Consider the following 27,492-nt stretch of genomic DNA (forward strand, 5'->3'; position numbering starts at 1 on the left):
GCTCTAATGTGTTAAAACAATGTTTATTTTTTGTTGACACATCCTAATTTTTTCATTTGATGCTGGTAGTTCATGAAGAAAGGGACTTTCTTTGTTTTTGTATTCATTCTATATGAATAATAATAAATACATGTCTTAATTTTTATCCTGTGAAATTATTGATTTATTAGCATTGAGGTTTAACACTTTTGCAAGGCACTGAATCCATGTCACATTCTCATTGGGGGCTGAGTCCCCCTAAAAGTCTGATACCAGAATCGCCCCTGCTCTAGATAATGTGTTCTTTACCCATGTAGGCCTAGGCCTAATACGCTTTTACATTTTAGTTAGCTGCACATCACTGGTTTCAGATAACGATCATGCATAAATTATACGGGTCATTAATATATTTTACGTATAATAAAATATTGAATACCCTCCATGTAGTCTACAATTATAGATGTCATAGAAGTTTTTAAGGGTCAACTTTCACTGCCAAATGCTTGTCAAGCATCAGCCCAGTTCAAGACCACACTAGAGCTACGTCACGCATTTGGAATGCAGTGACGAGTGCCGCTAAAGGCCTGTGACAAACGCAGGATCCACGAGAAAGTAGGTTAACGAAATTAGACAAAAAGAAACTAGTTTGCGAATAACTTTTATTATATATCATCCTGTATGTGAAATGAGTGAAGTGTTGTTATTTTCGCAATGTGGTTTGCAAAGTTCGCTTTATCTTCGCGGTAGCCTTGTTTGTAGTCTGCGAGTCGAGTCGCTGTTCTAGTAACACCCAAACAAGTAAACAAACAGATCATTAACTTAATTGCTGTGATTTTACGTCCATTACCTTGCTTGGAGATCATAATTGTTTATTTTATACAGTGACGCAGACATTTTATTTTAGAGCAGGCAACACCAAAAGATTGAGGTTTGCGTTTTCATGTGAATGAATTGCACATGTCGTCCTCTCCAGAATGGAAACTTAAATACATCCGCATTTAAAGAGCTTTTATTTCCATAAAGACCACTGCTGGGCAATGTAAAAAGAGTTCACGGCGATGCAGGAAAGACTACGCTAATCTAATCATGTTTTACAGATGAGCGAGAAGGCAAGAAGACACAAAGCTTCAGGAAATTAAAAGGTAGGAAATGTTTCTCATTTGACGTTAACTCGATGATGCATTTAACATTCCCATGTATCTCTTAAGTTGTATTGCTTTACATCGCGACAATTTAACACCATTGTTAGACACTTAAGCTATCTGTCGGCAACAGTAGTGTAGCGCACTCCTACAGTCAGTAGCGTACTGTAGCCTACCCCATTCATTTGAAGTTTGACAGTTTGCCCGTATCACAGTCTTGCCTCTCCTCATGGAAATAGATAGCTAGTTAGAAAAAAAATAAATGCTGGTTCTCTTGCAAATCCACCCAAGGACTTTAGCAAAAGGCTTTAAACACAGAATAAAAAAAGCCGATGTGATTAATGTTACGGCCCACCAATCCTCGGATTTGAGTGTGTGCTCAGCCGGATTTAGTAGGTTTAAATCAGTTCGGTGGTGGGGCAGTCGTTCCATCTTGTGACAGTCGAAATCGAATTTTAGAGACGGAGACATGACTCTAATGACATTGCATTTCCCCAAACTCCTATTAATGACAGTAGGCCGTAACTAGAAAAGTGAAGGACCTGCCCCCCCAACAGACTTTGGTGTCATTGAAACAAAGTGAAATGTGTTTGTTATTGTCAGGGATATAAGCCTCTTATCGAGTACATTATTGAGGCCATATTTCTGCCAGTGTTCTTATTGTCCCAAAGGGAATATATATATATTATGTGCAATATTGTTTGTGAACCAGGTGTTTTTTTTTTTTTTTTAGCAAAGTGACAATATTGCACAACATTTCCGGTCCCAATGTTGTAACTTGATTTGGAATCTGTTAAGTGTAAACAGCAGAGACAATCCCTATTGTGGTGAATACAGAATGGGTACAGAACCACCATGAGGGCTCTGCACCTGTGGTATATCATGTGTGTGTTTGTGTGGTAGAAGTAGGGTTGTGTGTGTGTGTGTGTGTGTGTGCTTGTACTTGTGCATGTGTGTTTTGGAGCTAGGGCCCTGTCTGCTGGAAATCCCCGCACTATGGGGAATAGCACTGTCTTCCTGCTTCTCAACTGTAAGTCTATTGTTCAACCAGCTTGGCTTGGTTGCCATAGGAAACTGGAACCTGGCCAAGGCAGTATCTCTTGGTTTCCAGTGTTTTCATGATGACTAAAATACATTGATGCAGATATGACCAATTATGCCATCCCATCGTGCAGAACCATAAAAGCTGTAACTGAGCATTCTGTTATCCTGGAGGGCAAAGTTAAAGTGCAGAGCAATTATAGAGCGCTTGTTTCAAATGACTCTCAGTATGCTCACATTAGCAAAAAGAAAAACTATCATTTTGTGTTCAAAGTTTCCCCAAAACAAAGTTTCCCCAGTCTTCCTAAACGAAATCGAGTCATTCTCTTCCTTTCCGTCTTTCAAATAGCCCAACATCATCTTGAGCTTAACAGATCTATCCCCATCATTCTTGTTTTCAGACACCCACAGGACATGTCTGGTCCTACCTGGCTACCGCCGAGAACTCTGGGTAGCCCAGAGAGACCCGCCCCTCAGATGGCCCACTCTGGACCAGCCATCTACGCCCTGCCTAACAAAAAGATCTCATCCGACCCTCGGCCCAAATATGGCGGCTATGACCAAAACGGAGGTGGAAGAGGGGGGCGTGTAGCCACTAGATACATGGATACAGGACCGGCAGGTAACAACATGGCGGCCTGCCATGTGGATTGTTGAATTCCAGTGACCTCCCCTGTTCTGTGTTGATGGACATAATCTTATGGTGGAGGTCATGCACTGGTAAGATTTGATCTATGAGCGCATGACGTGAATATCGTGTCGTTGTGGTTTCTGTGTTTGTTCCAATCGGCAGGTGGGCCCAGGCCACATCCATCCAATGAGCGCTACTACCATCCTGGCCCCGGGCCCAACGACGAGCACAGCTGGGGCCCACACATGGACAGCTACGAGTTAATGGTAGGTGCACCAGCGCCATACTTTTACTCGCACTGTAATTTGTATTTTTAGAACTAAAAATGACTTTCAAGTTAAAGCCCCTGGATTATTTTGTGTCGAGGGCAGTGCGTTCAGTTTTTTTTTGTTCATTGTGTTTTTGTCATTCTGTCACGTTTTATGGCGTGTCTGTGACGTTAGCAACGTGGCCCGGAGAAGTCAGGGGGACACCACTCCAACATCGACGCAGAGATTGACTCCCTCACCTGCATGCTGGCAGACCTGGACAGCAATCCTCAGAACTCCAGCACACATGTATGAGTATAATCACGTTTTTTTTGTTGTTTTCTTTTTACTACTAGGGTCTCCTCAAGTATCCTGGCATTTCCCCCCCTGAAATATGCCCCTCTGTTAAGTCAATGTGACAATTGCATGAAGGAAAAAGCTATCCGTATATATAAAATAACTGTTTCACTCCACAGCTGTATGACAACGTGCCTTACAACCAACACCTCTCAGGGGAACGTTACAAATCTTCTGCCCAGACCGGAACCCCTTCCCAGGGTAGACCATCCATGGGCTACCCCCCTCACCCCCAGAACCACTACCACCCAGCGCCCCCTTACCCCAATGACCACCAGGGTCAGGGTCAGTACACCAGCCCCCATCAGCAGGACTACACCTACTCGTCTGCCCCCAAGTCCTACCCCCAGCCCGTCCCAGCCTCCTACACCACAGCCTCCACTCCTACCGGCCCCAGATTCAGTGTCCAGGTGAAGACAGCCCAGCCCGTCACTTACTCCCAGACAGGGAGGCAGGCAGAGCAGGCCTACACCCCTCCCCCACCCCACCAGCACAGCTCACGCCCACCACCCCAGACCCAGACCAGGCCCCAGGGCTGGTATCCACCCCATCCCACCTCCCAGGCTCAGGACGGGCACTCTGAGGCAGGGTACAAAGGGGGCGGCGCAGCAGGATCTGGAGGAAGAGCGAACCAGGGTCCTGCGCTCAAGAGGGGACCCGAGATTCACCAGTCAGGGTCGGGCTCAAGCACAAGTCCTGCCTACCACCCTGGGATGGTAGGTCCAAAACATATAGAGGTCAAATGTTTTGTCACGGAAATGACTAGCCACATCATTATTCCTCACTCATTTCTAACAAATGCCTCTTTGACCATGCATCCTAGTGCATGTTTCCAAAGCATGTTCCTTCATCTTCCTTTCTTTCCAGCAGGGGTCAGCACTGAAGCCAGAGGAAGAACTGGACCGCCTCACCAAGAAGTTAGTGTACGACATGAACCACCCCCCTACAGAGGAGTACTTTGGTACGTGCCGTGTTGATGGACATGAGGTCTTGACTCAGCCCATGTTTTGGAGAGGTCCTGACAGGACAAACGAGCTTTACAAATGTCCCCCCCCCCCCTTCCGTTTCTTTTCCCGTCCTTTCCCGTCTCCTCAGGTCGCTGTGCCCGCTGCGGGGACAACGTCCTGGGCGACGGCAGCGGCTGCATCGCCATGGAGCAGGTGTTCCACGTGGAGTGTTTCACCTGCATCACCTGCCATGCCCGTCTCCGCGGGCAACCGTTCTACGCCCTGGACAAGAAGAGCTACTGCGAGAACTGTTACATTGTGAGAGGAGTTCCCATTTCAAACCCCTCCGTACATCTCTATTTTCCCGTTATCCCCCGTTACGTCCAAATATGAGCATAGTTGCAATTCACATCGCGTCTCACACCTCCTTCTCGCACTCTCTCCGATCTTCTCTCGCTCCCTCCATCCTTTCCTCCATCCTTTCCTCCCTCTGTTCCTCCCTGTCAGAGTACCCTGGAGCGTTGCTCCAAGTGCTCCAAACCCATCCTGGACCGGATCCTGCGGGCCATGGGCAAGGCTTACCACCCTCGCTGCTTCAACTGTGTGGTGTGCGGCTGCTGTCTGGACGGGGTGCCCTTCACTGTCGACGCCACCTCCCAGATCCACTGCATAGAGGACTTCCACAGGTCAGCACGGAACACACGCACGCACACACACACACACAGTAAAGCTGCTGCCTGATGTATTTACCTGCATTATTTATGGCTGGGTATTGAAGCTATTTCAGTGTGTCGTGTGTACCGTATGACGTTGTCGAAAGGCGAGATGCCAATCTGACTGTAACTTTGTGTGCATATCCAAACACACACACACACACATACAGGAAGTTTGCCCCGCGCTGCTCCGTGTGCTGCCAGGCCATCATGCCAGAACCGGGCCAGGAGGAGACGGTGCGCATCGTGGCCCTGGACCGCAGCTTCCACGTCAACTGCTACGTCTGCGAGGTGACACTGGCGGGCGGGGTGTGGGGTTCAAGGGGTGGTCTGTGTGGTTGTGGGTGGGTGGGGCTTGATCCTATTGAAGTCGTACTAGAAGAGTAGCTGGCGTAGCTGGAGAGTTGTGTTAAAAACCCCCTCAATGCGTCTGTTCTCCCCAGGAGTGTGGCCTGCTGCTGTCCTCGGAGGGCGAGGGGCGCGGCTGCTACCCCCTGGACGGCCACATCCTGTGCAAGAGCTGCAGCGCACGCCGCATTCAGGACCTCTCCGCCAAAATCTCCACCGACTGCTAACCGCCGCGCCCCGGTGCTATGTCTCCCCCCCCCCTTCACCACCACCACCACTCGTGTAGAGAGAGAGAGAGGGGGGGGGGTCCCCTATACACAGATGTAGGCTCTGCTGGCCTTTCTAGTATGTAAACCATGTGTGGTTGTGGGCTTCTCCGACTGGATGTTACTGTTTGGGCCCCTGATCTGCAGGCAGCAGGGGCGGCACTGACCCCCCCCCCCCTCCCAATACTTATTTCTACACAATTAGAGCCCCTTATTAATACTGTTCAATTACACACACAGACAGACAGACAGACAGACACATACCTGCTCCCCGTTGTAATGTTCTCTGTCATTGTGGATGTAGAGGGGCAAGGGTGTCAAATCATGAGGGTTGATACAATTAGCTGGTCGTTACACAGATGATTGAGAAGGTGCTGTGGAGTTGTTGAAGATGAGGATGGTGGCGAGGAAGGCTCTGCCCTCCATTGATCTCTGCTGTGCTGTAGGACCCGCCCAGCTCCAGTGGGGGCGGTTCCATGGGTCTTGTTGACCACTACCAGTAATCTGTTACTGAATTGCCTCCTTCTGAAAAGCACATAATGCAATTCAAGCGTGGTCTGTGACTATACACAGATACGATACTTCAGGTAGCTCTGGATAAAGAGTGAATCCGTTTCGGTGAAGTTGCGCGTGGATGGAATGAGTTGTGTTGCGAGCGTTAGAAATGGCAGGAGAAAGTAGACTTGAAGATTGTATATTGAAAGAAACGGCTTAGTAGAGTATGTTAAGACTAGCCATCCAGTCCTAGTATAGCTTTGATCTAGTTTTCTGTAGGATAGCATCCAGAATAACAAACAGGAATTGGTACTGCATTTCAGGGTATTTTGAATGTTTATTTTTATACCAGCCAAATCCTTATTTTCAATAGGCCAAGTTTTAATTTTGCAAGGCACGCAACTCAATGCGCTTAGTACGATAGCTTTCTGTCTTGCGTTTAATTTCGAAAATGTGTCGATTTGATACTTGACTGTTACATTTACGATGAAGGTGCAATGAAGTGAAATGCGTGCCACTGTCTTTCTAAGAAACAGGGTGCTTACCGGACATGGAGCTGTCTGATAAAAAAATACGTCCTGGTGTTTTTTTTTTCTTTTTTGTAAAAAGTTGTGTTTTGTTTACCCTTACTCTGACACGTCATGAACTAATTTGACAATTAGCCAATTTAACTTTACGTTTTTCACAATGTTTTATAATGTTTATTTTCTGTCTCCCCGTCTTACTCCAAATGATCAAATCTTTTTCAAGGGCTAAGGAAAACCTTTCAGTCATCAAGTTTGATGCCAATCCCTCAGTCTCCAAGACATTTCTTTGTATTGTATTTTTTCTTGTATCATGTTTGGTTACATTAATTGATTGTACTCTTGAGGGATGATCAATCAGCACAATTGTGGAACCCTGTGACTTACATTTTGCCATGCATCTATTTATTTCCTCTTGTGTTGTACATGTTCAGTTCATCTGTGGTATTCAGTTATTAGTAGTTAGCTCTTAACTAGGAAAGTTAAATTCAGAACGGTCATAATACAATGTATTTGCCAACCCAATGTTTCTCATTATAAGTAAAGTAATTGCTTTCTGTTTACCATTTCTCCTTTTGACATTTCTTTGGCACCTTTAGTACAAGTTGTGGTGCCAATGGCATAATAATTCACCCCATTATTTCTTTTCATAATTTTTTTTAAATGTTACTTAGTTAACCTGTGTGTTGATGGGAATTGTGTGTGCGCTCGGGCATGCGTGCGTGTTTGATGTGTCTGCAGCCCCCCCCCCCCCCATTCTGATTGTAGTACATAATTAAAACAATAAACCATCATTCTTATTAAACAAACAGTAACTATGTATTTTTTTGAGTGTATATCACACCTCAAAACATATGCAGTGCACTCATTTAGATTTGGGGAAAGAAAACCAACAGCATCTAGCCTGAGATTAAACAAGAACACCTTTTTAATCAGCAGTTTTTATGGGGAGGGGAGCCACTTTTACAGGGAGTCTTATCCTGTATAGTTTCCCAATGCTGTCAGCATTTGCACAAGAGCAACTGTGACACCTTGTCTTTAAGACCCCAATTCGCCATCCATACTTCCTAATCCAATTTATCAACGCCCATACCATGTATGTTACACTGATAAACCACAGGCAACAGAGGAATAGGGACAAACTCTTAATTTCTCACTGATCCAGAATTGAAGAGGGGGTGCCCCAAAGACAAAGGAACCGACATTCTACACATTTTGAATGAATAAAGTGCAAAATATATTTATATTGTGTGACATAGCTATAAGTACTGTGCTGTCTTTAAGATATCTGTGACCAGACGTTAACATGAGGTGAAAGTCTTCCAAAAGAAGTTCCGGCAGCCTGCCTTGCGTTCTCGCTGGGATAAAGGCAGCTGGCGCCTCGTCACCTCCTCCCTGAGTCCTAACTCCTCCTCGATGCTGGTTAGTACCTCATTCTCCCCCACCGTTACAGGGTCAGCCATGAGCTTCAGCAGGAGCAGGCGGGTGAGATCCTAACGAATGAAGGGGAAGGAATAAGTCAGACCCTGGTTGTTTTTCATAGTTAGTCAAGAAGATGTTTGTTTGTACTCCCTTACTGTACCCCTTCTCAACGCATTGTCCATGGGGACAAAATCGTATAAGAAACACACACACTCAATCTGCCTAACCACCTTAGTGTTCCCCGACTGCCACTCACCTGGTTCTCCTGGGTTGTGTCTGGCCTTAGCAGTTCAGTCCGAATGTCTCTGTGTGGAGTGCTGCTGACCCTCGCCAGCAACACAGACGAGGACAGAGCCACAAGAAGCACCTGCAGCTGGGAGCGCAGCATCTTCACCTGATCTCACCACGTCAGTTATCCTGTCGGTTCTGATGAAACGATTATCTTCGACGCTTAAGTCAACAACAAAGTATTTGACTACGTTTGTCCAAAGATTACTGTTGCGTAGAAAAATTTTGGAACGTAAAGAGACGAAAAGATAACATTGAAGATAAGACACTACTTTCCGCCTGAGCTATTCAAATGGTTATGGACCGGCAATGATCTGAATATATAGGGTTTCTTCATCCTTTATCGGCCTCATCCTCAGAATCAAGAAAGCTACGGGATTGGTTGACAAGAGTTTACGTGTGCAAGGGAGGAAGTGAGTGGGTGTAAGTGGGTGCTGTGAGGTGTCTGTGGAGAAGAACAGGAAAAGGTCACTTAGCCCTGACACCGTCTCACAACATCCTGTCTGTCTGTTATTGGCCCTCTAGAAGTTATAGCTGTGTGACATGTTGGCACAAAAAGTGTGAGGTGTGCCTGAGCCTGATAGACGTGAAACACGTAAGCCTTAAATGTGTCATTTGGCATCTCCCAACAAACGTGTGTGTAATAATATTTATTTTATTTGCTATGCACTATGTATTTAGGTAAAATCTCAAAGTGCCACAGGTTAAAAACAAGAAAGGGCGCAATTTTTTTTTGTGTAAAACAAAAATGGAAAATAGGATAGATAAGTCAGGTTAAGAATCAGCCAAAGGCTCTGTTAAAAGGTGGGTTTTTAGGCCACGTTTATAATGGGTGAGTATGCGTGTTTGGTCGTAGGTGTTAATAGAGAATGTAGATGTCTTACTCTAGCACTGATGTCAGTTCATATTAGCTGAATCAACTTTGTATGTGACTCAAGGACCATGGGTGGTCCGGACCTCAGAGAGCTGCTAATGACAAGAGTTGACTCAAATGTTAATTAAACTGTGCACGCATACGCACACACACACACACACACACACACACGCGTGATCTACCTAAAGGGCAAGTTTGTAGATGAGACAACTTAAGGTGAGCGGGCACTTGGTCACAGTTACAGTGTAACGTTGTGTGAGCTGTGCTGCAGATGGCTGCTGCCTAGTTAAGGAAGTGCTTGAGGGAGGAAAGCAAAGTAAACTTAAGGATGTGAGTCAGGTGTTTCTTGACTAATGATTGGATCACGTGAGGCTAGTACCCCCACTCCCACTTTCCCTTCCCCCCACCCTGCACACACACAGATAACTTAATATATAATCAGAGTGCGAATGCTACAATGGCAATGGGGGGGTCAATTTCTTCTCCAGGGCTTAAAGTAATATTTACGATTACAGGTAAGAACGATATATAAATGTATCAATCCCCCAGACTCTTTTGGGGGGTCCAATTAGGGGGGTCAGACCCCCCTAAACCCCCCCCCCCCCCCCTAATTTGCACACTGTATATAATACTATAACTCATTAGGTATTGTATTACTCTCTTCCGAGGCTTTCCCTATTCCTAACCCATCACATTCCGATTTCCAGCTGTTGTTACCTCTGGTCACCTCACCATGGGAGATTATTTGATTTAATTTCTTACTTCTTCATGCCACCACTGGAACTCATTAACATTATCAAAGGAGACATTGCAGCAACGGGGATGACATGGCGTCAGGCATCCTGCAGGGCAGCCCTGCTACAGCTGTGTGGGGTCCTCCACCAAGTCCTTCTTCCACTTTTCTGTGACAGTAATGGTTATTGTCTTGGTCATTCGGCATCCTTTACAAGGCTTTTACAGATTAGAAATAGCAATGCTGAATGCATTAACTGGGCCAGATTATGATCAAGAACCAGAAGAAAAGACCCTGATCATATTCCTATCTGGAACCAGACAAATCTGGTCTGTCAATGCCATGGTACAATTTCATGTCTTATGAAAGGGAAAGATGTATTGAGAAGGTGATGGTCAACTGTTACATGTCCAGTGCCTTACTGACTTTATTTCAACCACAGGGTCAAACTCTCATTTGATCGCTGGATTATGTTATTTAATGAAAGTAACAATTGCAACATGCAGCTTTGACTTTTGCCTGTGATTTGACTAGTTTCTGTGTAGGACTAGTTGGCTAATAATCTAACACAAATTACAACTATGCTGTTTGCCAGTCGCAAAAGAACGTGATGAGTCACATTGATGAGATCAACTTTTTGAGACTACATTCAAAATGGTATGCTGTTTTGGGTAACATCAAAGGGAACGGTACAATTCTTGAATTATATCTTGCTACTGTAACATTTTCAGTGACGCCATAGTCCCACCCCGTAGTAAACAAGGAAACGGAAACTGAGCAGTGGCATTACTGGGAATTGGCCACTGAATGCTAACGTTGTCCAAAACATAGTACAGATAGCCTTTTGTTAATAAGCTTTTTTATTTTCTAGCATTAAGTTTGGGTATATGTATATTGCATGCTATCAGAAGCGGGTAAACAAGCAATACTGTTAATCGATGGCGCAGGCAAGTGGCTATAGTACAGTGGCTGCATTTTTGCATGGCAAAAGGATTTAACATGACAAGATATTCCTCGACCCTGTGAGTGCTATAAGTACAAAGACAAACGTTTGAAAATATTGTATTCCTAGAGAAAAGAGACACAGGCGGTAGCATGAAGCCTCAACTAAAAACTGAAAGCCGTAAGGAGAAATTCAAATCGTCTGAAAAGAGTGAAGTGTCGTTATCTTTCCAGGATGAGCTTGCTGCGACAATACACGGTGCATTTGAGGTGGCTTTGGAAATTGCCATTTTGGAAGTTACTAAACTAGTTGGCCAAGCACTTGGCGATGTCCGTGACCAAATGCACGAAACATTGCGAGAGAATAAGTCACTCAAACTTAGGCTACAAACTGCCGAGGAACAGCTTGATACTGTGCGAGGTTCTGTGGACGACGGAGATGGTAAGCAGATGCAGCAGTTCATGTTGACAGTTAGCAAGTCTGCTAAAAGATCACAGAGCCCAGCTAATAATATCAACAGTGGAATACAGTCTCTCAATGATAATGACCTAAAGATACAAGCCTCTCTTGAAGTTACGGTGGACGAAACCTTCGAGAATTTAGTTGCGGAAAAGGAGATTAGTAGTGAAGATCACAATGGGTATTTCAGTGAAATTTGTGTGGATGGCCGAGTGTGCTCTCAGGACCTTCATCCGACTTCGAACAGAGAGTCAGGCTCACAAAAGGACGCATTTCAAGGTATATTCATTTAAAGTTACTGATTGTGTGTCTATATTATGTCATATCTACCACATGCTCCTATCCCAAACATTTTATATATTTGTTTTTAATCTCACACAGGTGCCAAGGAAGAGACCTCCAGTTTGTGTATACAGGACCAGCCCAGGACAGGAAGCACCAAAGATAGGGGACAAGACACGGCTTTTGTAGACCTTTATGACCCCTCTGTAACTGATAATGTGATTCAGAACCATAAGGTGGAGCTGGTCCGGGTCAAGGTAGAAAACAAGGAAGCTGACAACAGTTCCAGTTTATTAGGTTCTTCTAGCTGCCATTTTGACTCAGTAAGGGAAGCACACTTTTGCCCAGATAGCTTGTCTCTGGTTCAGTCCAAAATGCTGGAGGAGTGGAGACCTGATGCATTGGACATGCAGAACTCTGACCCACAGAGTCCTGGAACCAGTCATACTCTGTGTAAGTCACTTGGAGTTCTAGGGGGAACAAACCTACATTTAAAAAATCACCCACAAGATGTCAGTAGTTGTCAACAGATTGAGTATAGTTTATTGATGGTCTATAGTGCTGTACTGTAATAGGAAGCACGGTAAATATTAGGAGCTTGGTTCTGTATTTATGCAAGCATCTTTTTACCATACCATTTCTCTTACCCTCCACAGCTCACCCTCCTATCGCCCAACAAGATGCCGCAGAACTGAGAGACCCCACAGCCGGCACCCTTCCAGCCTTCTCCACCCAGTTTCCCAGCCTCTTCCAGCCCGAGGAGCCCACCGGCATCCAAGCCCCACCACAGCTCTACGGGGTCCAGCCCAGGACCACCCCCACGTCCACCTCCACCCAGCTCCCCCCCAACGTCCACGTGTGCAAGACCTGCGGCCAGGTCTTCCAGCAGCCCAGTGAGCTTCGCCGCCACTACAGCCAGTGTCAACAGCGGCCGCACCAGCAGCGCTCCAAGCCGCCCCAGCCCAGCTCCTCCATGCGATCCCGCCGCAAGCTCCAGCTCTACCCCCCCGGGCGCAGCCCCTTCCACTGCACCGTGTGCGCCCGGGACTTCAACCGCATGGAGAACCTGAAGACCCACCTGCGCATCCACACGGGAGAGAGGCCCTACACCTGCTCGGTGTGCGCCATGCCTTTTCGCCACTCGGGGGCGCTCACCAGGCATTTTCGCATCCACACCGGGGAGAAGCCGTACGTGTGCGGCCAGTGTGGGAAGAGGTTCCGGAACTGTGGGGGGCTGAGGTTCCACCAGCGATCTCACGGTGGCGGCGGCGGCGGAGAATGATAGATGAAGCAGGGTTTGGAACATTAAACCCCTGGCGGTTAACACACTGTTGGTAGTGTGTTTACTGAAATGTTTGAAAGAAGTGCAGAGGACTGTATACAATTAAATACCTTACGTTTTTTCCAGCGTGCTTTTTAAATGGTCATCATGGAAAATATTCATTTTTTAAAATTTGTATTTATAACTACAACACATACTTTACATAGGCTACCTGTTGGAAAACAGTTGGTTTCATACTAAGGATTAGATCAGTGATCACATGATTGGTTTGTCTTGAACCACGTTTTAAGTGTTGTTTTAAAAATACAAAATCTTGTACATTCTCTGATGTGGGTGGAAATTGAGTTCCATTTATCTGCTGCTCTGACTGAAAATGCTGATTGTTCCCAAGCAGTTTTCCTCAGTTTAGCTGAGCAGTCACCTCTGACTGCTACCCTGGTCTCCTTAGCATTATCCCTGCAGCGTGATGCAAATAGTTTAAGTGATGGAGGTGCGAGATTATGAAATAAAATAATTCCAGAATGAATAGATGAAATTGTTTTGTATTGTACATATAAAAGACACTCCTTGGTAATGATGTTGGCATTGCATCTTTTTGAGACGCTCACCATCAAATGATTTGGAAAAGCTCACGTCTTGATATTGTTTTTCGGTCAAGTGTCACAGATGGCACACAGTTATAAGTGCCACCGGGATCATTGACCATCTCCTCTCTCCAGGAGTGGAAGTGTGTGGAAGTGGGGCGGCTGTAATGTAGCATGGCCTGTTTCTCTACTGAGATGAAGGGGTGGGGGGGGTGGGGGGGGCACAACCCCCGCCGCCCCAAACACTCAAACACAGGCTCACAATTATACAAATGAGTGGATTTTGAGAACGTATGAAATTAGACTCTCACGCCACACTAGTTGATATTATCCATGTCATTATGTTCTATGAATGAGGGGGGATGAACCCACTGGTCAGATTACATTTTACCAGACCCAGAAAGAAGATTAATATCAACAGTATCACCCCCATAGCTGTCGCAAAGCCTTGTATTTTCAACACCATAGTAAAAAAAAAAAAACATCCTAGGTATTTTAACTAAAACTTTATTCATTCCGGTTATTCATCGTACACTTAAATGTGATGAGGAATACACCAGTGTTGCTGTTATAAATATCCTCATTTGAGTTGAGATAATCACTAGTTTCATCAGCACCTTCACTGGTTTATTACTAAAACACAGTCCTTGTCCCCACACATCCTTTTATTGTGAGGAAAAAATAGTTAGTTGTATGTGTACTTCATGCTTTGGCTGCCCGCAATGCTTTGGGGCTATCTTATTGTTATTATCAGTGACCTGTGCACTTTGTAAAGCTCTCTCTTGGAAGTCGCTTTGGATAAAAGCGTCTGCTAAATGAATAAATGTAGATGTAGTTGTTTAATACCCTGCTCCCTGTCCAACCCCCCCGGCTAGTGATTGACATCTATCCGTCATCCCCTGTCCCCTCCCTCCATCCACATGTCATATAACAGCTCCTCTCCTCCCCCAGAGGGGTCACTCTCCTCCACCTGATCCCTCATTCCCAAGACCTTAGGATGGACTGGAGTTCTTACGGTAAGAACACTAACTCTCCATATAATGTTTCTTTCTTTTTTCGACTCAGTTTCTACTGTACTTTGTCATCCTTATCGGAATCCATCTCAGTCCGGCGGTTTGTCCGTCTATCTTTTCGTCTGCCTGCTCATTCGTCAACTCACCGGTCTTTTTTTAAATTGTATCCATACCTCTATATTTCACTGCGGGTCTTGGAGGAGCACTGTTTTGGATGCTGTGATTCCATCGTTCTTTCTTTGTTCTGACTTCTTTGTCTCCCTGCCGGTCCAGAGATGGACCCCCTGGAGGTCCCTCCCCTCACCCCCACCAGTAAGGAGGTCCTGAACCAGGCCGTGAGGGCCACCTTTGCCGGCTTCTCCCTGGAAAGGAGCAGCATGCACTTCCCTCAAGGTACGGCTTTCCTGGCATGACTTCACTTTTTATTATTCACTGTTCTTTTTTTTTTTTTACCGGTGATATAAGGGAAGTGATATAAGGGAATAAGGAAGTGAAGAACAGCATGGGTGGTGGTTCAATATTTTCAACAATGCTTGAAATGCATATAAAAGTATATTCCCGTTTTCATTCCTTAATTTCAGTGCTAAATATAACATAATGCTGGTGGAGACGGGGTTGAATAATTCAATTGAGATTGATGATCACCTCTGTGGTTCAGATCCTAACTTGTGGTCAGAATGGGAGGTGAGCCACTGGCTGGACTGGTGCCAGGCTGAGTTTGGCCTGCAATGCCTGGGCCCAGATTTGAGAGGCATGCCCGGGAGCGAGCTCTGTGCGCTGGATAGAGATGCCTTCCTGGACCTGATCTCCGACTGCACAGCCGGGGAGATCCTATGGGAGCACCTGGACACCATGAGAAGAGGTGAGATAAAGCCTCAGTCACCAGTATGGCTCAGTCAGATAGATATGAACCAGCCTTGTAGGTGCCTTCCCTATACATTCTGTACTCTCTTTTTTTCCAGAGTGTGAATATGAATATGGTTCTCCTCTGACTCTCTACACTCTGCCGTCTCACTGTCAGTCTCCGATAAACAGAGGTAACTTTATCTTATCTCTGCTTTGTCTGGTAAAATAAAACTTAAATTTATGCCATAACTGAGTGACATGAATGAACAGAATGTCTAACTTTCAGTATCTATCTTGCAATGGAGCTCCGATTTTCAATTGTTTATCTGTAGTAATGAATATGGACAGTACATCTGATGCCCTTGTCGTTTCTTGGTACAGACAGCTACTCAGAGCCCACTGGCAAACAGGACCACCACCCTCACTTTTCCTACGATCCCTCGGACCCCTGTCCCCTCGCCCACATGGAGCCAGTGAGCATGCAGAACCAGGGTGGCTTCCTCCTCAAACATGGTGGGCCCCACCGCCACCTGTCTCCTGTCACACTTCTCAGAGAGATAGGTGGGAATTTGGGGTGAAAATGGTGTTAGTATTGGGCTAAACGTGTTTGTTCACCCAACTGGCTCATGTGTCTCAATCGTTTTTATTTCAGATTGTGATTCAAGGGTTGAGGCCTTTAATTACGAGGAGGTTGACATCACTGGCTCCCTGGCCTGGACCAGTCCAATCCAGGATTTAGACCAGGGGGTGGGAGACTGCATGTCTGAGGACCCCTTTTCCTTGCCACACCAACACAGGAGCTTCAAAGAGTTTGTGGGGGACAGGACCGATCTGGGTCAAGCTGTTGTACCGGCCGCCATTTTGGCTGGCTACACAGGTAAGCAATCTCTTAGAACTGGAGTCCTCATTGGACTACGTTGAAGATTGACCTAAGTTGCATTTGACGCGTGCTGTCAAAGTCAAATTGAAAGTTTACTCATACCCCCCTTATATGTCTCAACAGGAAGTGGCCCCATTCAGCTGTGGCAGTTCCTATTGGAGCTCTTGACCGACCGCAGCTGTCAATCATTCATCAGCTGGACAGGAGATGGATGGGAGTTTAAACTGACAGACCCTGATGAGGTAAGAGAGAGGTGCCTTTCTGTTTCCAGTCTTTACCAACCAAAATAAAATAACAATGAATAGCAACAATAAGTCATAACTCCTCTATGATTTTGGGGGGGGAATATTTTAGGTTGCCCAGCAGTGGGGAAGAAGGAAGAACAAGCCTAAAATGAACTACGAGAAGCTAAGCCGTGGCCTGCGCTACTACTATGACAAAAACATCATCCATAAGACCTCAGGTAAACGCTACGTTTACCGTTTTGTCTGCAATCTGGAAGGCCTGCTGGGATATGAGCCCAGGGAGCTACATGCCATGTTGGATATCACTGCAAAGAATGACCAGGACTGAGTGATTTCCCTTACAGTATATAGAGCAATACACTATTTGTTTACAAAATCACTTATGGAAAGCTATAAGCCAGTAAAATGTTAGAACACCATATTTTAATCAGTATGATTACAGGCCACATGTATCAGTTAATGAATAAGCTATGGGACTATCTGTTTATAATGTAATTAAGTGTACATATTTGAAACCAAAAGACAGTTGTGTATATGTTCTATTTCTTTTGTATTTCTCAGTATTTTTTATTAACAACTTCATCCAAAATGTTCCTTAGTGATGATTAGTCTAGCACTTACAATTTTCTTAACAAAATAAAGATTTTACTAAATATGTCTACAAAGGAAACTTGAATGACTAACAATGCGGCTTGGAAAGATACCAGCTGGTGTTTGTATTAATGGAACCTAATTGATGCCTTTTCTTTTGCTCACCCAATTGCTTCTGCCTCTCAGCTTGATAAGTCAAGGGTGTATCTCTCTGTGTGTGTGCGTGTGTGTGTGTGTGTGTGTGTGTGTGTGTGTGTGTGTGTGTGTGTGTGTGTGTGTGTGTGTGTGCGAGTGCATGTGTGTTCAGCCAGGCCGGGACAGATCAGCAGTCATAACACCAGCTATGTCCCTCATCTTTAAAGCCACTTCTAGCTTGTTTATTGATTGGATTCCGCTCTAACATCATGGACACCAAATAGACGTAGGGGGTCAAAGACATCTAAACCCCCCCCCCCATACCCCTCCCCCCAGGCATATGAAAGTGGTGCCCAGTATGACAAGCGATGTGAGCAGAATCTCTCCCCTCTGCCTAGCCTCTCACACTCACCCACGCCGCTGCATCCATTAGCCGCATGGCAGGACACCTAGCAGAGAGGAAGTGGTGGAACTAATCCCTCTCCCGGAGAGACAGCCTGGCCTCTTCTTTTACGTGGTGTCTCAGCCCTTTCTCCCCCCTCTCTCTTTTGGATATTGTGTTTTCATTTTGTTGGGGAGTCATTTCTCAGCGTACAACCTCCCCCTCACACACTTATTTAACAAAACAACCCTGTTGTAGTACAGTAGTGTTGGCAGGACCAGCTGAGGGCAATGTGGGCTGGTCAGGTCTGGGTTCCCAGTAAACGTGGGTGGATGTGGGCCCAGACTGGGCTCTGGAAGACAGAATGTAGATATGAGTTGGTTTGGAATGGGTAGTCTAAATGCATACTGTGGTATGTCTTATACTTACACCCCCCCCCCCCCCCCAAAAAAAAAAAAAAACTTAACAAGAAGGCCCCTAAAAAATAGGATGCATCATAAAATAATATTTTATTTTAAGTCGGTTTTTGCTTTACCCCACACACACTCTACAATAAATCCTGTTCTGTTTGGTCAGTACACTTTCTATCAGTTGAGCGCATCACCTCAGGTGACTAATTTGCTTTGTAAAAATCACTAAGGTTCATCTTGTATAAGGTCTAGGCATGTTCATTGACAGCAAATGTAGACCTGGTAATATTTCTGACAGTGGGACATTTGACAAGCTCCCTGCTAAGAAAGCTTCTAGGCAGGTGGTCTGTCTGGGACAAATCCAGTGTTTACAGTTGAAAGGTTTGATGTAAGGCTTCAGTAGACCTAAGCAGCAGACACTTAGTGCACATGTCTCTTTGTCTAAAATGTATTTTTGTAATGACTCAGATATGGATTACTCATCCAATCATATTCAAAGCAAAGCGCACAAGGATGGTTCATTCAATTATACACTTCAACACATTTCTACTCATAATGTGTCATTTTGTGTCATCCAAAACGTTCTTTTAGGAGCACATAATAGAATTGTTGGCACAAAACCTACCTTCCTGTATTTGTCTGGGAGGTCTTGAATTTATCCCCTCTGGTGTCCAATGCAGCCAGCTGTTTTCAAGCTTGGATCAGCCCTTTCACCTAGTCCCATCCCCAACTGTCACCACATTTGGGACATGTTTGTTGAGACATACACTCACCATGGTGATGACATGCAAGGTGTCAACATCATATCCACACAGAGGCTACGGGTTTCCCCACTTTGAGGCACAGGCCCAATAAGGCTACTTGATTATTTGCTTGTAGTTGTATGAGCAAATCAGTGTCTCCCTCTGGTGGATAATGTTATAATTACAATTTAATCATCTACTTCCACTGTCTCACACTAGCAGACCGTAAGTGCGGGACTTCTCCAGTCTCTGTCCTGGTAATAAATAAAACATTGAACCCACTGTTCCGATTAAAAAAGATGATTTACCTGTCAGGGTGTTGGTTTCTGATGTCTGTTTGGTGGTATTCTCTTCATAGGCATGGCTGCTGCCTTCCTGGTTTCCCATTCTTACTGGTTACAAGTGAGCACATCACTGACTTTAATACATTTTCAGCTTCTTTTGAATTAAGATATGTAACACATTTGTGAGACAACTCTGTACGGTACTGACAGATAAATCCAGGAAGTACACTCACTGACACTGTCCCTTCTCACTGACACTGAAAGTAAATCATTTGATGTCACAGTTCAATCAACCGACCACCCAATCAAAAGTTTGCCATGTAATGTTTATTGTCAGCAATTGTTTTCATTATCGTCAATTATGTGTCATTGATGTTAACACATGTTTAAGTGAGTCAGATGCTTTTACATAGACATAGTAAGGAATATGAATGTCAAAGTCATAAAAAGGAAGAGCTACTGGTTCCATGCCAATTTTACTCATTCGGCTCTTATAGTCTTTACCAAAAACAGTATTTATTGTAGACAGTATACTGTATTCTCTATTCCCTGCCTGCATGTGTCTTCATCACTGTGCTTTCTGTTTCTCCCATTGTTCTGGTGTCAGTGTCTTCTGCTCGAAGGCGTGGATCTCTTTGAGCTCTTCAGCTAGACATGTATTCACCAACCTGGAGCACAAAGTAGGGTTTATCACACTGTTTGATTTCCCTTCACAGCCCCTTTTTCAAAAGTCCACCGATTAACCACACGGGGTGTTTACTTACCTGTGTCTCTGCAACAGAGGTTTACCTTCAAATTGAGGAGAAACTATCAGGACTTTAAAGCTGGCCGCACATCTATTGGGGGAAGTGTCCTCAACGTCCTAAGGGAAGCAAATAGATAGAGCAATGTGGTGCTAACCAAGTCAACTACGCAACCAATACACTATCAGGAACATTTCAGAGTGGTGTCATTTCTGCATTTTCATGGTTCCAGAGAAGCAAATGAAAATAATGCATGCTTGCTGGTGCATGCTTGCCAATATTTTAGTAGATGATAGCTGTGTGTTGATTTTTGTGTAGGAATACTGAGAGCAACGTGCTCAGCAAATATCCGTGTAGGGCTACTGTACATACCACATGCACAGCCCCGATCTCCTTGATTAGCTTATCACGAATGTGATCTGAAGTTATAGCCATTATTTCTCTAACTAAAAGTAACACAGTGAATGTGACGTTAATATAGGATAACTAAAAAGATCCACTGAGTACTGCACTACCGCTGTTTAATAAATAGGCGGGATTACGTATTCAGGAACTTGTATCACACCCAATTGGAACTACAGATTCGTGAATAATAACGATGGTGGTGTTTGGAAACCAATGGGATTTTGTCTTAAGTGGCGAATCACATGCGAGCTTTTGGGGTCCTTGTTGTGTAAAATGATCAAATATAATGCCTGACCAATACGGAGCGAAATAAATATATAGTTTCTCACAATGTAACCTATCACATTAAGATTTTAGATGTTCAGTTTAAAATATAATAAAATAATATTTAACATTGCTATAATTTTATGAATCATGTATTTTTAAGTGCGTACTTCACAAGGCAAACAGTTGAACTGCTCAAATACAAATGAATGTTTTCTTCACCCGAGAAGCAATAATTTTGCTGAACGTAGTCCATCCTGAATTGTAGTGTTATGTGTTTCTTTGTTTGTTTCGTTCTGTCTTTACACAGTGCATGATGATGGTTGAGTATTGATGTCCATGTAAAATGGTAGTGGAGGTGGAAAGCTTTTTTGGGGTGTACATGCTGTATTGCACAAACCCCAAATTTAAGGGTCGCATCTACATTGGGTTTACTGTAAACCCAGAGCGACGGATAGGACAACATAATGCTGGGAGGCAGCGTGGAGGAGCAAAGAAGACCAGCGGAAGGGGACCATGGTAACGTCTTGAAAAGCGTCAATGAAAAGAAGTTTCGTTTCCCGCACGCACGGGATAAAATAATGGTGTGCTAACTTATCCAGCCATTTTAGTGAGTACTTTTCCTTATTCTGTACTTAGGGAGATGGTTCTCATCATACATGGCTTCCCATCGGACATAGCAGCTTTAAGGGTATGTCTATGTTGTCCTGGTGTCCCATATGGAATAGTCCTCATGATCATAGTTCAGTACAGTATACAATTCCAATATAAACTACCCACTGGTTGTATTCGCATGGACCAACATGTCTGTGTTTCACTGATTATCCTCCCTCTCCTTGCCTCCCCCATCAGTTTGAGTGGGCATGGCAACACCCCCACATCTCTCGCCGCCTCTCCCATGTTTCTCGGCGGTCCAGGAAGGAGTCCAGCCTGCAGTTCCACTGGCGTGTTGTCTCCAACATGCTTCGGGTGGCACCGTGGTGCCGCCTTCCCCTGACCGCCCGCTGGCTCAAACAGGAGTACAGGATGGACTTTGAACCGGGCCTCCAGCCACCCCTACATATCCCAGTGGCCTTCGGTAGTGTGCGGGCTAAGAAAAGCCAACAGCAGCAAGCCCATCAACCTGCGGAGGAGGAGGCAGGAAGATGCCTGCTGTGTCGAAGCTGTGTCAAGGTGAGTTCTCTGTCTCAGTTGACAAGCCGCTTAGCCTATGCCACCTGTAGAACTTATATTTATCTTGTAGGAACTTTCCTTGCGTACTATACAGTGGGAAATAACTGTATGATTGACTAAAAGTGTGAGCTATCCCTGCCTTTTCAGTCTGCCGATAAGCTAAGCTGCTTCAACCCGGCGTGTCGGACAACTTATCACCTGATTTGTCTCGCCAAGCATTTCCTGAAGTCGGAGCCCACTCAGATGCTTCCTGTTGAAGGGGAATGTCCTGGTTGCCATCATTCCATACTATGGGGAAACTTGATTCGGCACAAGATGGGTTGCTATGGAGACCTAGAGGAGATCCCTTTATCCTCATCCCAAGTAAGGTTGTGTTTGGGAGGATTATTCTGTGCAAACATTTTAGCACCAGAATTAGAGGGTTGAGTTACATTTAGTCATTTAGCACACAGCCTTATCCAGAGCGACTTACAGTAAGTACAGGGACATTCTCCCAGAGCCAAGTAGAGTGGAGTGCCTTGCCCAAGGACACAACATCATTTGGCACGGCTGGGAATCGAACTGGCAACCTTCTGATTACTAGCCCGATTCCCTCACCGGTCAGCCACCTGACTCCCCTATGTTATCTACCTTTTGTCCACAGAGCCACTGGGCAGATGGACTGCAGGTCTGCAATGAGCTGAGCCCAGTTCCTTTGCACTGATAGAGGCACTCAGAGGTTAAGTATTATAGGGCTGCCTTTTTAATGTATTTAATGATGTGTAATGTCAATTTCCAAAATACTGTTTAAGCATTGTTTTTTTAACATCAACTCTCATTCTCATATTTCTCATTCAGTAAACTGAATGTTTCAGGTCTGCTTCTAATAAATGTGTGAATTATATGTACTGTGTTAAATTATGTATTTCTTCTATTTATGTATAAAACAAATCAATATTTCCCTTTAAACTTTGAATTATATTGCATTGAAAGACTTAAAACTGGTAAAATGAAAATGACTGCAAACATTTGTATGTATTATATGTATTTTTATGTAATAAACAAACATTCAGTTAAAATAAGAGCCAGCTTGTTTGAGTGACATGTCATATCCATGCTTTATAATGGATATAATAACTATTATTGGTATAGGTCATCAGTCATTGGCCGGGTTTCCCAGATTTGTTAAACCTGGCCAATGTGAGTACATGGTGGTTAGCTGGCTCCAGGTGTAAGTTGATTAATTTCTCATTGCCGTGTGGGAGGGGCTTGGACCGTGATCACAGGCTGAAACAGAAAAACCATACTCAGAATCAAGGTAGACTTTAATTCTTGCATCTAATTGTTCACATCTAATTGTTGTTATTGTGGTATTTATTATTTTACAGCTCATTTGTTCTGTTTTGTTCCATGCAGTCTATTTCTAAAGTATTCCAGACACAGTCCAGTCCACTCACCATCCTGGATGTGGGTGAGCAGCAGTTGATAACCTTGCAGCAGTAGGCAGCCAGGGTGACAGAGATGGCCACATAGGCAGCCTGGATCAGGAGATTCTCAGCAGAATAATGTGCGTGTGTCATCTGTCAATTGGAATAAAAAGTTGGGGAACTATTTAAATCCCCCTCAACGACTCAAACACACAAATTCAGATTGTGATGCTTTTTGTTTAACCTACTTGATTCTATGCCTTAGTTGTTGATACTTCCACAGAATTGTAGTTTATTACATCTTTAAAATACTGTATTCCTACCATTGTACACTGATTGTACCATTGGTACATCAGAATACATTCTTTATGTAGAGTTAATGCACTTTCCGAAACAAGTGTGAACTTGACTCACTGACAGCATCATGCAGGTATCATGTTCGACTCCTGTACTGTTGTCATTCCATGACATCCAGCAAGTTTCTCTGAAGTTGCCTGCCAGCCCAAAGTCAACCAACCCTAAGTCAATTCCTTCCAGGAGCAAATGGAATATAGAGACCACACTGGCCACCACCTGCATCCCCAGACAGGCCTTCAGCTGAGAGGATCAGAGCAAAGAAGTCATGAAGCAGGAGGCACCAGAAATCAAAGTAGTTCACTGTATTTAATATTTTTTATTTATGTTTCTTGTAAAGCAGGGGACAGGGGATCATGGCGTTTCACAATAAAATTGCTATTTTTAAGACTGAAAGTTTTTTCCTACCAACTCTGAAAATGTATGCCATATGTAGCTTATTAACTGGAGCGGTTGGAAAACACAGGACACATTCAAAGTCATAAGATCAGAGACTTGTTGTTATCATGTAGCTCTCAGACTTACAGTGGGAAGATGGAGATTCTGAGCCGCCAAGGCCAGAGAACCAGCGACTATCCCCTAAAGAGTTTAAATTACATTCTGAAAGTTAATCAACGCTTTCAAGAGAAAGTCGCAATATGCAAATCTACACATAAGGTACCCAAGACACAAACATTTAGCCTAAATACAGGGGTGTTATTGCACTCACCGACACAGATCCAATCAGATAAATGACGATCAGCTCAAGCGAGAGATACGACCCAAGGACATAGAATACTGCGCAAGTGAAGATCTTAAACACACTGATGGTAATTTGGGTCACCTGAAAAGGATGTCAAATGTCAAAGGATTGATGCACTATACGTCATTCATGCCGCGCTATTCTGTATTACACCTACCCCTAATGCTTTAGGTTCTGACTCCAAGTATTTCAGTTTTCGGTGTGGGTCCGTCTGAAACGTGACTGAAACCAGGGGACCCTGCTCTGCTTCAGGAGTGATGTTCTGGGGTTGACTGGTCTCGGACTCCTGGCAAACACCTTTGTCTGGAATATAGATCTAGAGGTTATTTCTTAATTTTTGACTCACTTGATTTCATCGACCCGACGGCTGGTTCACATGGTATCTGAGCTGCAAAGTCACACCCATTCGCGTTGAGCCTTATTTTGGACTGCGTTAACAAGTGTAAAAATCGGCATGCTACCAACACTGTAAAACTTTTGTTTCCGAAGCCTTTACGTTCTTGTTTTATTAGCACTCAAACATTGCGTTAGAATACTTTATCCTACCTTCCATGTCTGTATTTACCCGGGTGATGGGTGTGGGTCCCAATATTTGGGAGACTATTTCAACAACCTAATAGGCTAAACTATTTTTGGGGTTCCTATTACATCCGGCCCAGTGTTTCAATGCCACGTTAACTCTTGAGGTTACAGCCCAGTCCAACAGGCATTAACTACGCTAAGACTAAGAACAATGTACATTTCTGAGATTTGTGGTAATAGTCTCATGCACAAACATCAGGTTTATTATTTGATTGTCATTGGCTACGTGTAACTTGTAAGATTACTGTAAATCGAAGTAGGCCTACATGGGGAATGCCTATCTTTGCACGATATAAAGATGGTGGTCAGCACATTTTTGGTATATAGATCCGTGAAACTACACAAGAACCATCTTATTTATTTTGTCTTGAGGGTTTATCCCATTTAACAAGCAGAAAATAAAATGACCATACCATTTTTATTCTAATATACAGTAATACACACATCCAAATATAGAAAATGCAAGCTGATTTAAGTTTACATGTGTCAAATCTTTTGCAGACATGAATTATTTTCCTAATTAGTATTGGTAGTGCAGAGGGTGACAGATGATGTTTTCTTTTGCTGGTTGGTTGGCTTTATTGGTTTGATTCATTCCTATTGCTGTGTGGGAGGGGCTTGGACAGTGATCACCGGCTGAAATAAAGAAATCATAGACTCAGAAACAAAGTAATAAAGCATCAAGTTATTTTCTAGGTTCCAGTGGAAGTGAAGAGGAACAAGTTTGAAAATCCATATTTAAATGAATAGGCTTTCATGTTACTTCATTAAGGGTTCTGGGCCCAGTCCCTTAACACTATGGACATCGTACAACTATCATGTGGGCCGTAGTGTAGTTTAGTAATTCTACCATTTCACATGAGAGACTAAATAAAAAAGACGAGATGTGCGGGCAATGTCTAGGCCTTTAAACCGCACAGTCCAGTCCACTCACCATCCTGGATGTGGGTGAGCAGCAGTTGATAACCTTGCAGCAGTAGGCAGCCAGGGTGACAGAGATGGCCACCAAGACAGCCTGGATCAGGAGATTCTCCGCAGAATAATGTGTGTGTGTCATCTGTCAATTGAAATAAAAAGTTGGGGAACTATTTTAATCCCCCTCAATGACTCAAATTCTGATTGTGATGATTTTTGTTTAACCTACTTGATTCTATGCCTTAGTTGTTGATACTTTCACAGAATTGTAGGCTATTACATCTTTAAAATACTGTATTCCTACCATTGGTACATCTGAATGCGTTCTCTATGTAGAGTTAATGCACTTTCCGAAACAAGTATGAACTGGACTCACTGACAGCATCATGCAGTCATCATGTTGGACTCCAGTATAATTCCACCAGCAATGCGGTTCACTGAAGCTGGCCTCCACCCCTAAATCAGCTCCTTCCAGGAGCAAATTGAATATAGAGACCACACTGGCCACCACCTGCATCCCCAGACAGGCCTTCAGCTGAGAGGATCAGAGCAAAGAAGTCATGAAGCAGGAGGCACCAGAAATCAAATGAGTTCACTGTATTTAATATTTCTTATTTAAATGTTTCTTATAGAGCAGAGGACAGGGAAACATGGAGGTACACATTAAAATGACTAATTTTAAGACTGAACGTTTTTTCCTACCAACTCTGAAAATAAATGATATAAGTAGCTTATTAACTCAAAAAGATAGGCTATGTGTTTGAGCTGCAACACACAGGAAACATTCTAGAGTCATAAGGCCAGAGATTTGTTGTCATCACGTAACAATCAGACTTACAGTGGGAAGATGGAGATTCTGAGCCGCCAAGGCCAGAGACCCAGCGACCATCCCCTAAAGAGTTTAAATTACATTCTGAACATTAATCAACGCTTTAAGAGAAACTCAACGTGTATATCTACACATAAGGTAGCCTAGACCCAAAGATGTAGCCTAAATACAGTGGTGTTATTGCACTCACCAACACATATCCAATTATATAAATGACCGTCTGGTCGATCGGGATATCGAATCCAAGCATATAGTATGGTGTGTATCCGAAGATCTTAAACACACTGAAGGTAATTTGGGTCACCTGAAAAGGGATTCAGATGTCAAAGGATTAATGAATGACGTCATTCATGCCCGCGCTATTCAGTGACACCTACCCCTAATGCTTTAGGTTCTGATTCCAAGTATTTCAGTTTTCGGTGTGGGTCCGTCTGAAACGTGACTGAAACCAGGGGACCCTGCTCGGCTGCAGGAGTGATAGTAGTAGTAGTAGTACCGGACTCCTCGCAAACATCTTTGTCTGTAATGTAGATCTAGAGGTTATTTATCAATTTTTGACATTGATTTCAACTACCCTACGGCTGGTTCACATCAAGCCCCTATGACTTGGTCAACAAACGACATCTGTGAATTGCGGAAGTGCATGTAAAAATCGGTATGCCGACACTATAAAAAGTTTTGTTTCTGAAGCCTGTACATTCATGTTTAATTAACAGGCAATACACAAATACCAGGGTATAAGATAGCATGGGCTATGTTAAAATGCATACCTTCCATGTCTGTTTCCACGCTGGTAGGGCCTATTGGTATTTATAAAATATATATAAAAAACTAGATTCGGGCAGATTATTTCAACTATCAGACAAAACTTGTTTTGGATTCCCGTTAGGTCCTCCCCGATTTTCTGTGCAATTTGACTCTTATGAGGTTGCAGCCCAGTACTACAACTCACCACTGTCCCATGAGGAATGTTGTTATTGACGAAATTTCGT

At 44.0% G+C, this 27,492-nt stretch overlaps 8 protein-coding genes across 12 annotated transcripts; 4 read left to right on the plus strand and 4 right to left on the minus strand.

The window, feature by feature from the left end:
* Positions 1-452: 452 nt before the first annotated feature.
* Positions 453-7,502, plus strand: trip6 (thyroid hormone receptor interactor 6). Of its 5 annotated transcripts, XM_084691916.1 has the most exons (12): positions 453-591; positions 1,077-1,121; positions 2,025-2,151; positions 2,564-2,784; positions 2,956-3,059; positions 3,237-3,350; positions 3,518-4,114; positions 4,266-4,359; positions 4,494-4,663; positions 4,853-5,031; positions 5,229-5,349; positions 5,502-7,502. In XM_084691916.1, exons 4-12 carry the CDS (start codon positions 2,577-2,579, stop codon positions 5,631-5,633), a joined length of 1,719 nt encoding a protein of 572 aa, XP_084548042.1. In that variant the 5' UTR covers positions 453-591; positions 1,077-1,121; positions 2,025-2,151; positions 2,564-2,576; the 3' UTR covers positions 5,634-7,502. The 5 variants fall into 5 exon arrangements, with proteins under 5 accessions (XP_084548042.1, XP_084548040.1, XP_084548041.1 ...); XM_084691914.1 differs by lacking the exon at positions 2,025-2,151; XM_084691915.1 differs by lacking the exons at positions 453-591; positions 1,077-1,121 and having other exon boundaries at positions 1,166-2,151.
* Positions 7,503-7,992: 490 nt separating this feature from the next.
* On the minus strand, positions 7,993-8,506 carry sst5 (somatostatin 5). Its single transcript, XM_084691815.1, has 2 exons — positions 8,370-8,506; positions 7,993-8,184 (listed from the first exon to the last, which is right to left on the minus strand). Exons 1-2 carry the CDS (start codon positions 8,499-8,501, stop codon positions 7,993-7,995), a joined length of 324 nt encoding a protein of 107 aa, XP_084547941.1. The 5' UTR covers positions 8,502-8,506.
* Positions 8,507-10,781: 2,275 nt separating this feature from the next.
* Positions 10,782-13,548, plus strand: LOC146222081 (uncharacterized). The gene is made up of 3 exons (XM_084690949.1): positions 10,782-11,689; positions 11,792-12,145; positions 12,349-13,548. Exons 1-3 carry the CDS (start codon positions 11,104-11,106, stop codon positions 12,972-12,974), a joined length of 1,566 nt encoding a protein of 521 aa, XP_084547075.1. The 5' UTR covers positions 10,782-11,103; the 3' UTR covers positions 12,975-13,548.
* Positions 13,549-14,333: 785 nt separating this feature from the next.
* Positions 14,334-17,430, plus strand: LOC146222082 (protein c-ets-2-A-like). Its single transcript, XM_084692117.1, has 8 exons — positions 14,334-14,574; positions 14,845-14,964; positions 15,248-15,433; positions 15,534-15,608; positions 15,799-15,978; positions 16,070-16,294; positions 16,421-16,539; positions 16,652-17,430. The coding sequence occupies exons 1-8, from the start codon at positions 14,556-14,558 to the stop codon at positions 16,868-16,870; spliced, it is 1,143 nt and encodes a 380-aa protein (XP_084548243.1). The 5' UTR covers positions 14,334-14,555; the 3' UTR covers positions 16,871-17,430.
* A 1,969-nt stretch (positions 17,431-19,399) lies between these two features.
* Positions 19,400-20,354, minus strand: LOC146222083 (bolA-like protein 2). Its single transcript, XM_084691685.1, has 3 exons — positions 20,203-20,354; positions 19,852-19,949; positions 19,400-19,755 (listed from the first exon to the last, which is right to left on the minus strand). Exons 1-3 carry the CDS (start codon positions 20,263-20,265, stop codon positions 19,656-19,658), a joined length of 261 nt encoding a protein of 86 aa, XP_084547811.1. The 5' UTR covers positions 20,266-20,354; the 3' UTR covers positions 19,400-19,655.
* Positions 20,355-20,716: 362 nt separating this feature from the next.
* On the plus strand, positions 20,717-22,733 carry slx1b (SLX1 homolog B, structure-specific endonuclease subunit). Its single transcript, XM_084690941.1, has 5 exons — positions 20,717-21,018; positions 21,139-21,190; positions 21,352-21,672; positions 21,820-22,035; positions 22,316-22,733. The coding sequence occupies exons 1-5, from the start codon at positions 20,846-20,848 to the stop codon at positions 22,373-22,375; spliced, it is 822 nt and encodes a 273-aa protein (XP_084547067.1). The 5' UTR covers positions 20,717-20,845; the 3' UTR covers positions 22,376-22,733.
* A 67-nt stretch (positions 22,734-22,800) lies between these two features.
* LOC146222085 (uncharacterized) lies at positions 22,801-24,833 on the minus strand. Its single transcript, XM_084690942.1, has 7 exons — positions 24,721-24,833; positions 24,332-24,477; positions 24,142-24,255; positions 23,958-24,011; positions 23,493-23,675; positions 23,109-23,231; positions 22,801-22,938 (listed from the first exon to the last, which is right to left on the minus strand). The coding sequence occupies exons 1-7, from the start codon at positions 24,725-24,727 to the stop codon at positions 22,900-22,902; spliced, it is 666 nt and encodes a 221-aa protein (XP_084547068.1). The 5' UTR covers positions 24,728-24,833; the 3' UTR covers positions 22,801-22,899.
* Positions 24,834-25,160: 327 nt separating this feature from the next.
* Positions 25,161-27,423, minus strand: LOC146222086 (membrane-spanning 4-domains subfamily A member 4A-like). The gene is made up of 7 exons (XM_084691716.1): positions 27,271-27,423; positions 26,878-27,020; positions 26,691-26,804; positions 26,510-26,563; positions 26,048-26,206; positions 25,691-25,813; positions 25,161-25,392 (listed from the first exon to the last, which is right to left on the minus strand). The coding sequence occupies exons 1-7, from the start codon at positions 27,275-27,277 to the stop codon at positions 25,354-25,356; spliced, it is 639 nt and encodes a 212-aa protein (XP_084547842.1). The 5' UTR covers positions 27,278-27,423; the 3' UTR covers positions 25,161-25,353.
* Positions 27,424-27,492: the final 69 nt, after the last annotated feature.

The sequence above is a fragment of the Hypomesus nipponensis genome, chromosome 25 (assembly GCF_054491055.1).
Source record: "Hypomesus nipponensis isolate SF chromosome 25, ASM5449105v1, whole genome shotgun sequence".
Classification (NCBI taxonomy): domain Eukaryota; kingdom Metazoa; phylum Chordata; class Actinopteri; order Osmeriformes; family Osmeridae; genus Hypomesus; species Hypomesus nipponensis.

Excerpts from the sequence above, each read along its gene's own strand:
- LOC146222081 (XM_084690949.1), top strand. The coding sequence starts at position 11,104 with ATGAAGCCTCAACTAAAAACTGAAAGCCGTAAGGAGAAATTCAAATCG. Across the intron at positions 11,690-11,791 it reads ACAAAAGGACGCATTTCAAG|GTGCCAAGGAAGAGACCTCC; the intron begins GTATATTCATTT and ends AATCTCACACAG. Across the intron at positions 12,146-12,348 it reads TGGAACCAGTCATACTCTGT|CTCACCCTCCTATCGCCCAA; the intron begins GTAAGTCACTTG and ends TACCCTCCACAG.
- slx1b (XM_084690941.1), top strand. The coding sequence starts at position 20,846 with ATGGTAGTGGAGGTGGAAAGCTTTTTTGGGGTGTACATGCTGTATTGC. Across the intron at positions 21,191-21,351 it reads CGGACATAGCAGCTTTAAGG|TTTGAGTGGGCATGGCAACA; the intron begins GTATGTCTATGT and ends CTCCCCCATCAG. Across the intron at positions 21,673-21,819 it reads TGTGTCGAAGCTGTGTCAAG|TCTGCCGATAAGCTAAGCTG; the intron begins GTGAGTTCTCTG and ends CTGCCTTTTCAG.
- LOC146222086 (XM_084691716.1), bottom strand. Across the intron at positions 26,207-26,509 it reads AGAATCTCCATCTTCCCACT|CTGAAGGCCTGTCTGGGGAT; the intron begins GTAAGTCTGATT and ends TGATCCTCTCAG. Across the intron at positions 25,814-26,047 it reads ATGACTGCATGATGCTGTCA|ATGACACACACACATTATTC; the intron begins GTGAGTCCAGTT and ends TTCAATTGACAG.
- LOC146222083 (XM_084691685.1), bottom strand. The coding sequence starts at position 20,265 with ATGGCTATAACTTCAGATCACATTCGTGATAAGCTAATCAAGGAGATC. Across the intron at positions 19,950-20,202 it reads AGATCGGGGCTGTGCATGTG|GACGTTGAGGACACTTCCCC; the intron begins GTATGTACAGTA and ends TGCTTCCCTTAG. Across the intron at positions 19,756-19,851 it reads CCTCTGTTGCAGAGACACAG|GTTGGTGAATACATGTCTAG; the intron begins GTAAGTAAACAC and ends TTTGTGCTCCAG.
- trip6 (XM_084691912.1), top strand. The coding sequence starts at position 2,268 with ATGACCAATTATGCCATCCCATCGTGCAGAACCATAAAAGCTGTAACT. Across the intron at positions 4,115-4,265 it reads CTGCCTACCACCCTGGGATG|CAGGGGTCAGCACTGAAGCC; the intron begins GTAGGTCCAAAA and ends CTTTCTTTCCAG. Across the intron at positions 4,360-4,493 it reads CCCTACAGAGGAGTACTTTG|GTCGCTGTGCCCGCTGCGGG; the intron begins GTACGTGCCGTG and ends CCGTCTCCTCAG.
- sst5 (XM_084691815.1), bottom strand. The coding sequence starts at position 8,501 with ATGCTGCGCTCCCAGCTGCAGGTGCTTCTTGTGGCTCTGTCCTCGTCT. Across the intron at positions 8,185-8,369 it reads ACACAACCCAGGAGAACCAG|GATCTCACCCGCCTGCTCCT; the intron begins GTGAGTGGCAGT and ends TTCATTCGTTAG.
- LOC146222082 (XM_084692117.1), top strand. Across the intron at positions 15,434-15,533 it reads CCTGGACACCATGAGAAGAG|AGTGTGAATATGAATATGGT; the intron begins GTGAGATAAAGC and ends CTTTTTTTCCAG. Across the intron at positions 15,979-16,069 it reads CACACTTCTCAGAGAGATAG|ATTGTGATTCAAGGGTTGAG; the intron begins GTGGGAATTTGG and ends TTTTTATTTCAG.
- LOC146222085 (XM_084690942.1), bottom strand. Across the intron at positions 23,232-23,492 it reads ATACCTGCATGATGCTGTCA|ATGACACACGCACATTATTC; the intron begins GTGAGTCAAGTT and ends TCCAATTGACAG. Across the intron at positions 22,939-23,108 it reads GCTCACCCACATCCAGGATG|CCTGTGATCACGGTCCAAGC; the intron begins GTGAGTGGACTG and ends TTTCTGTTTCAG.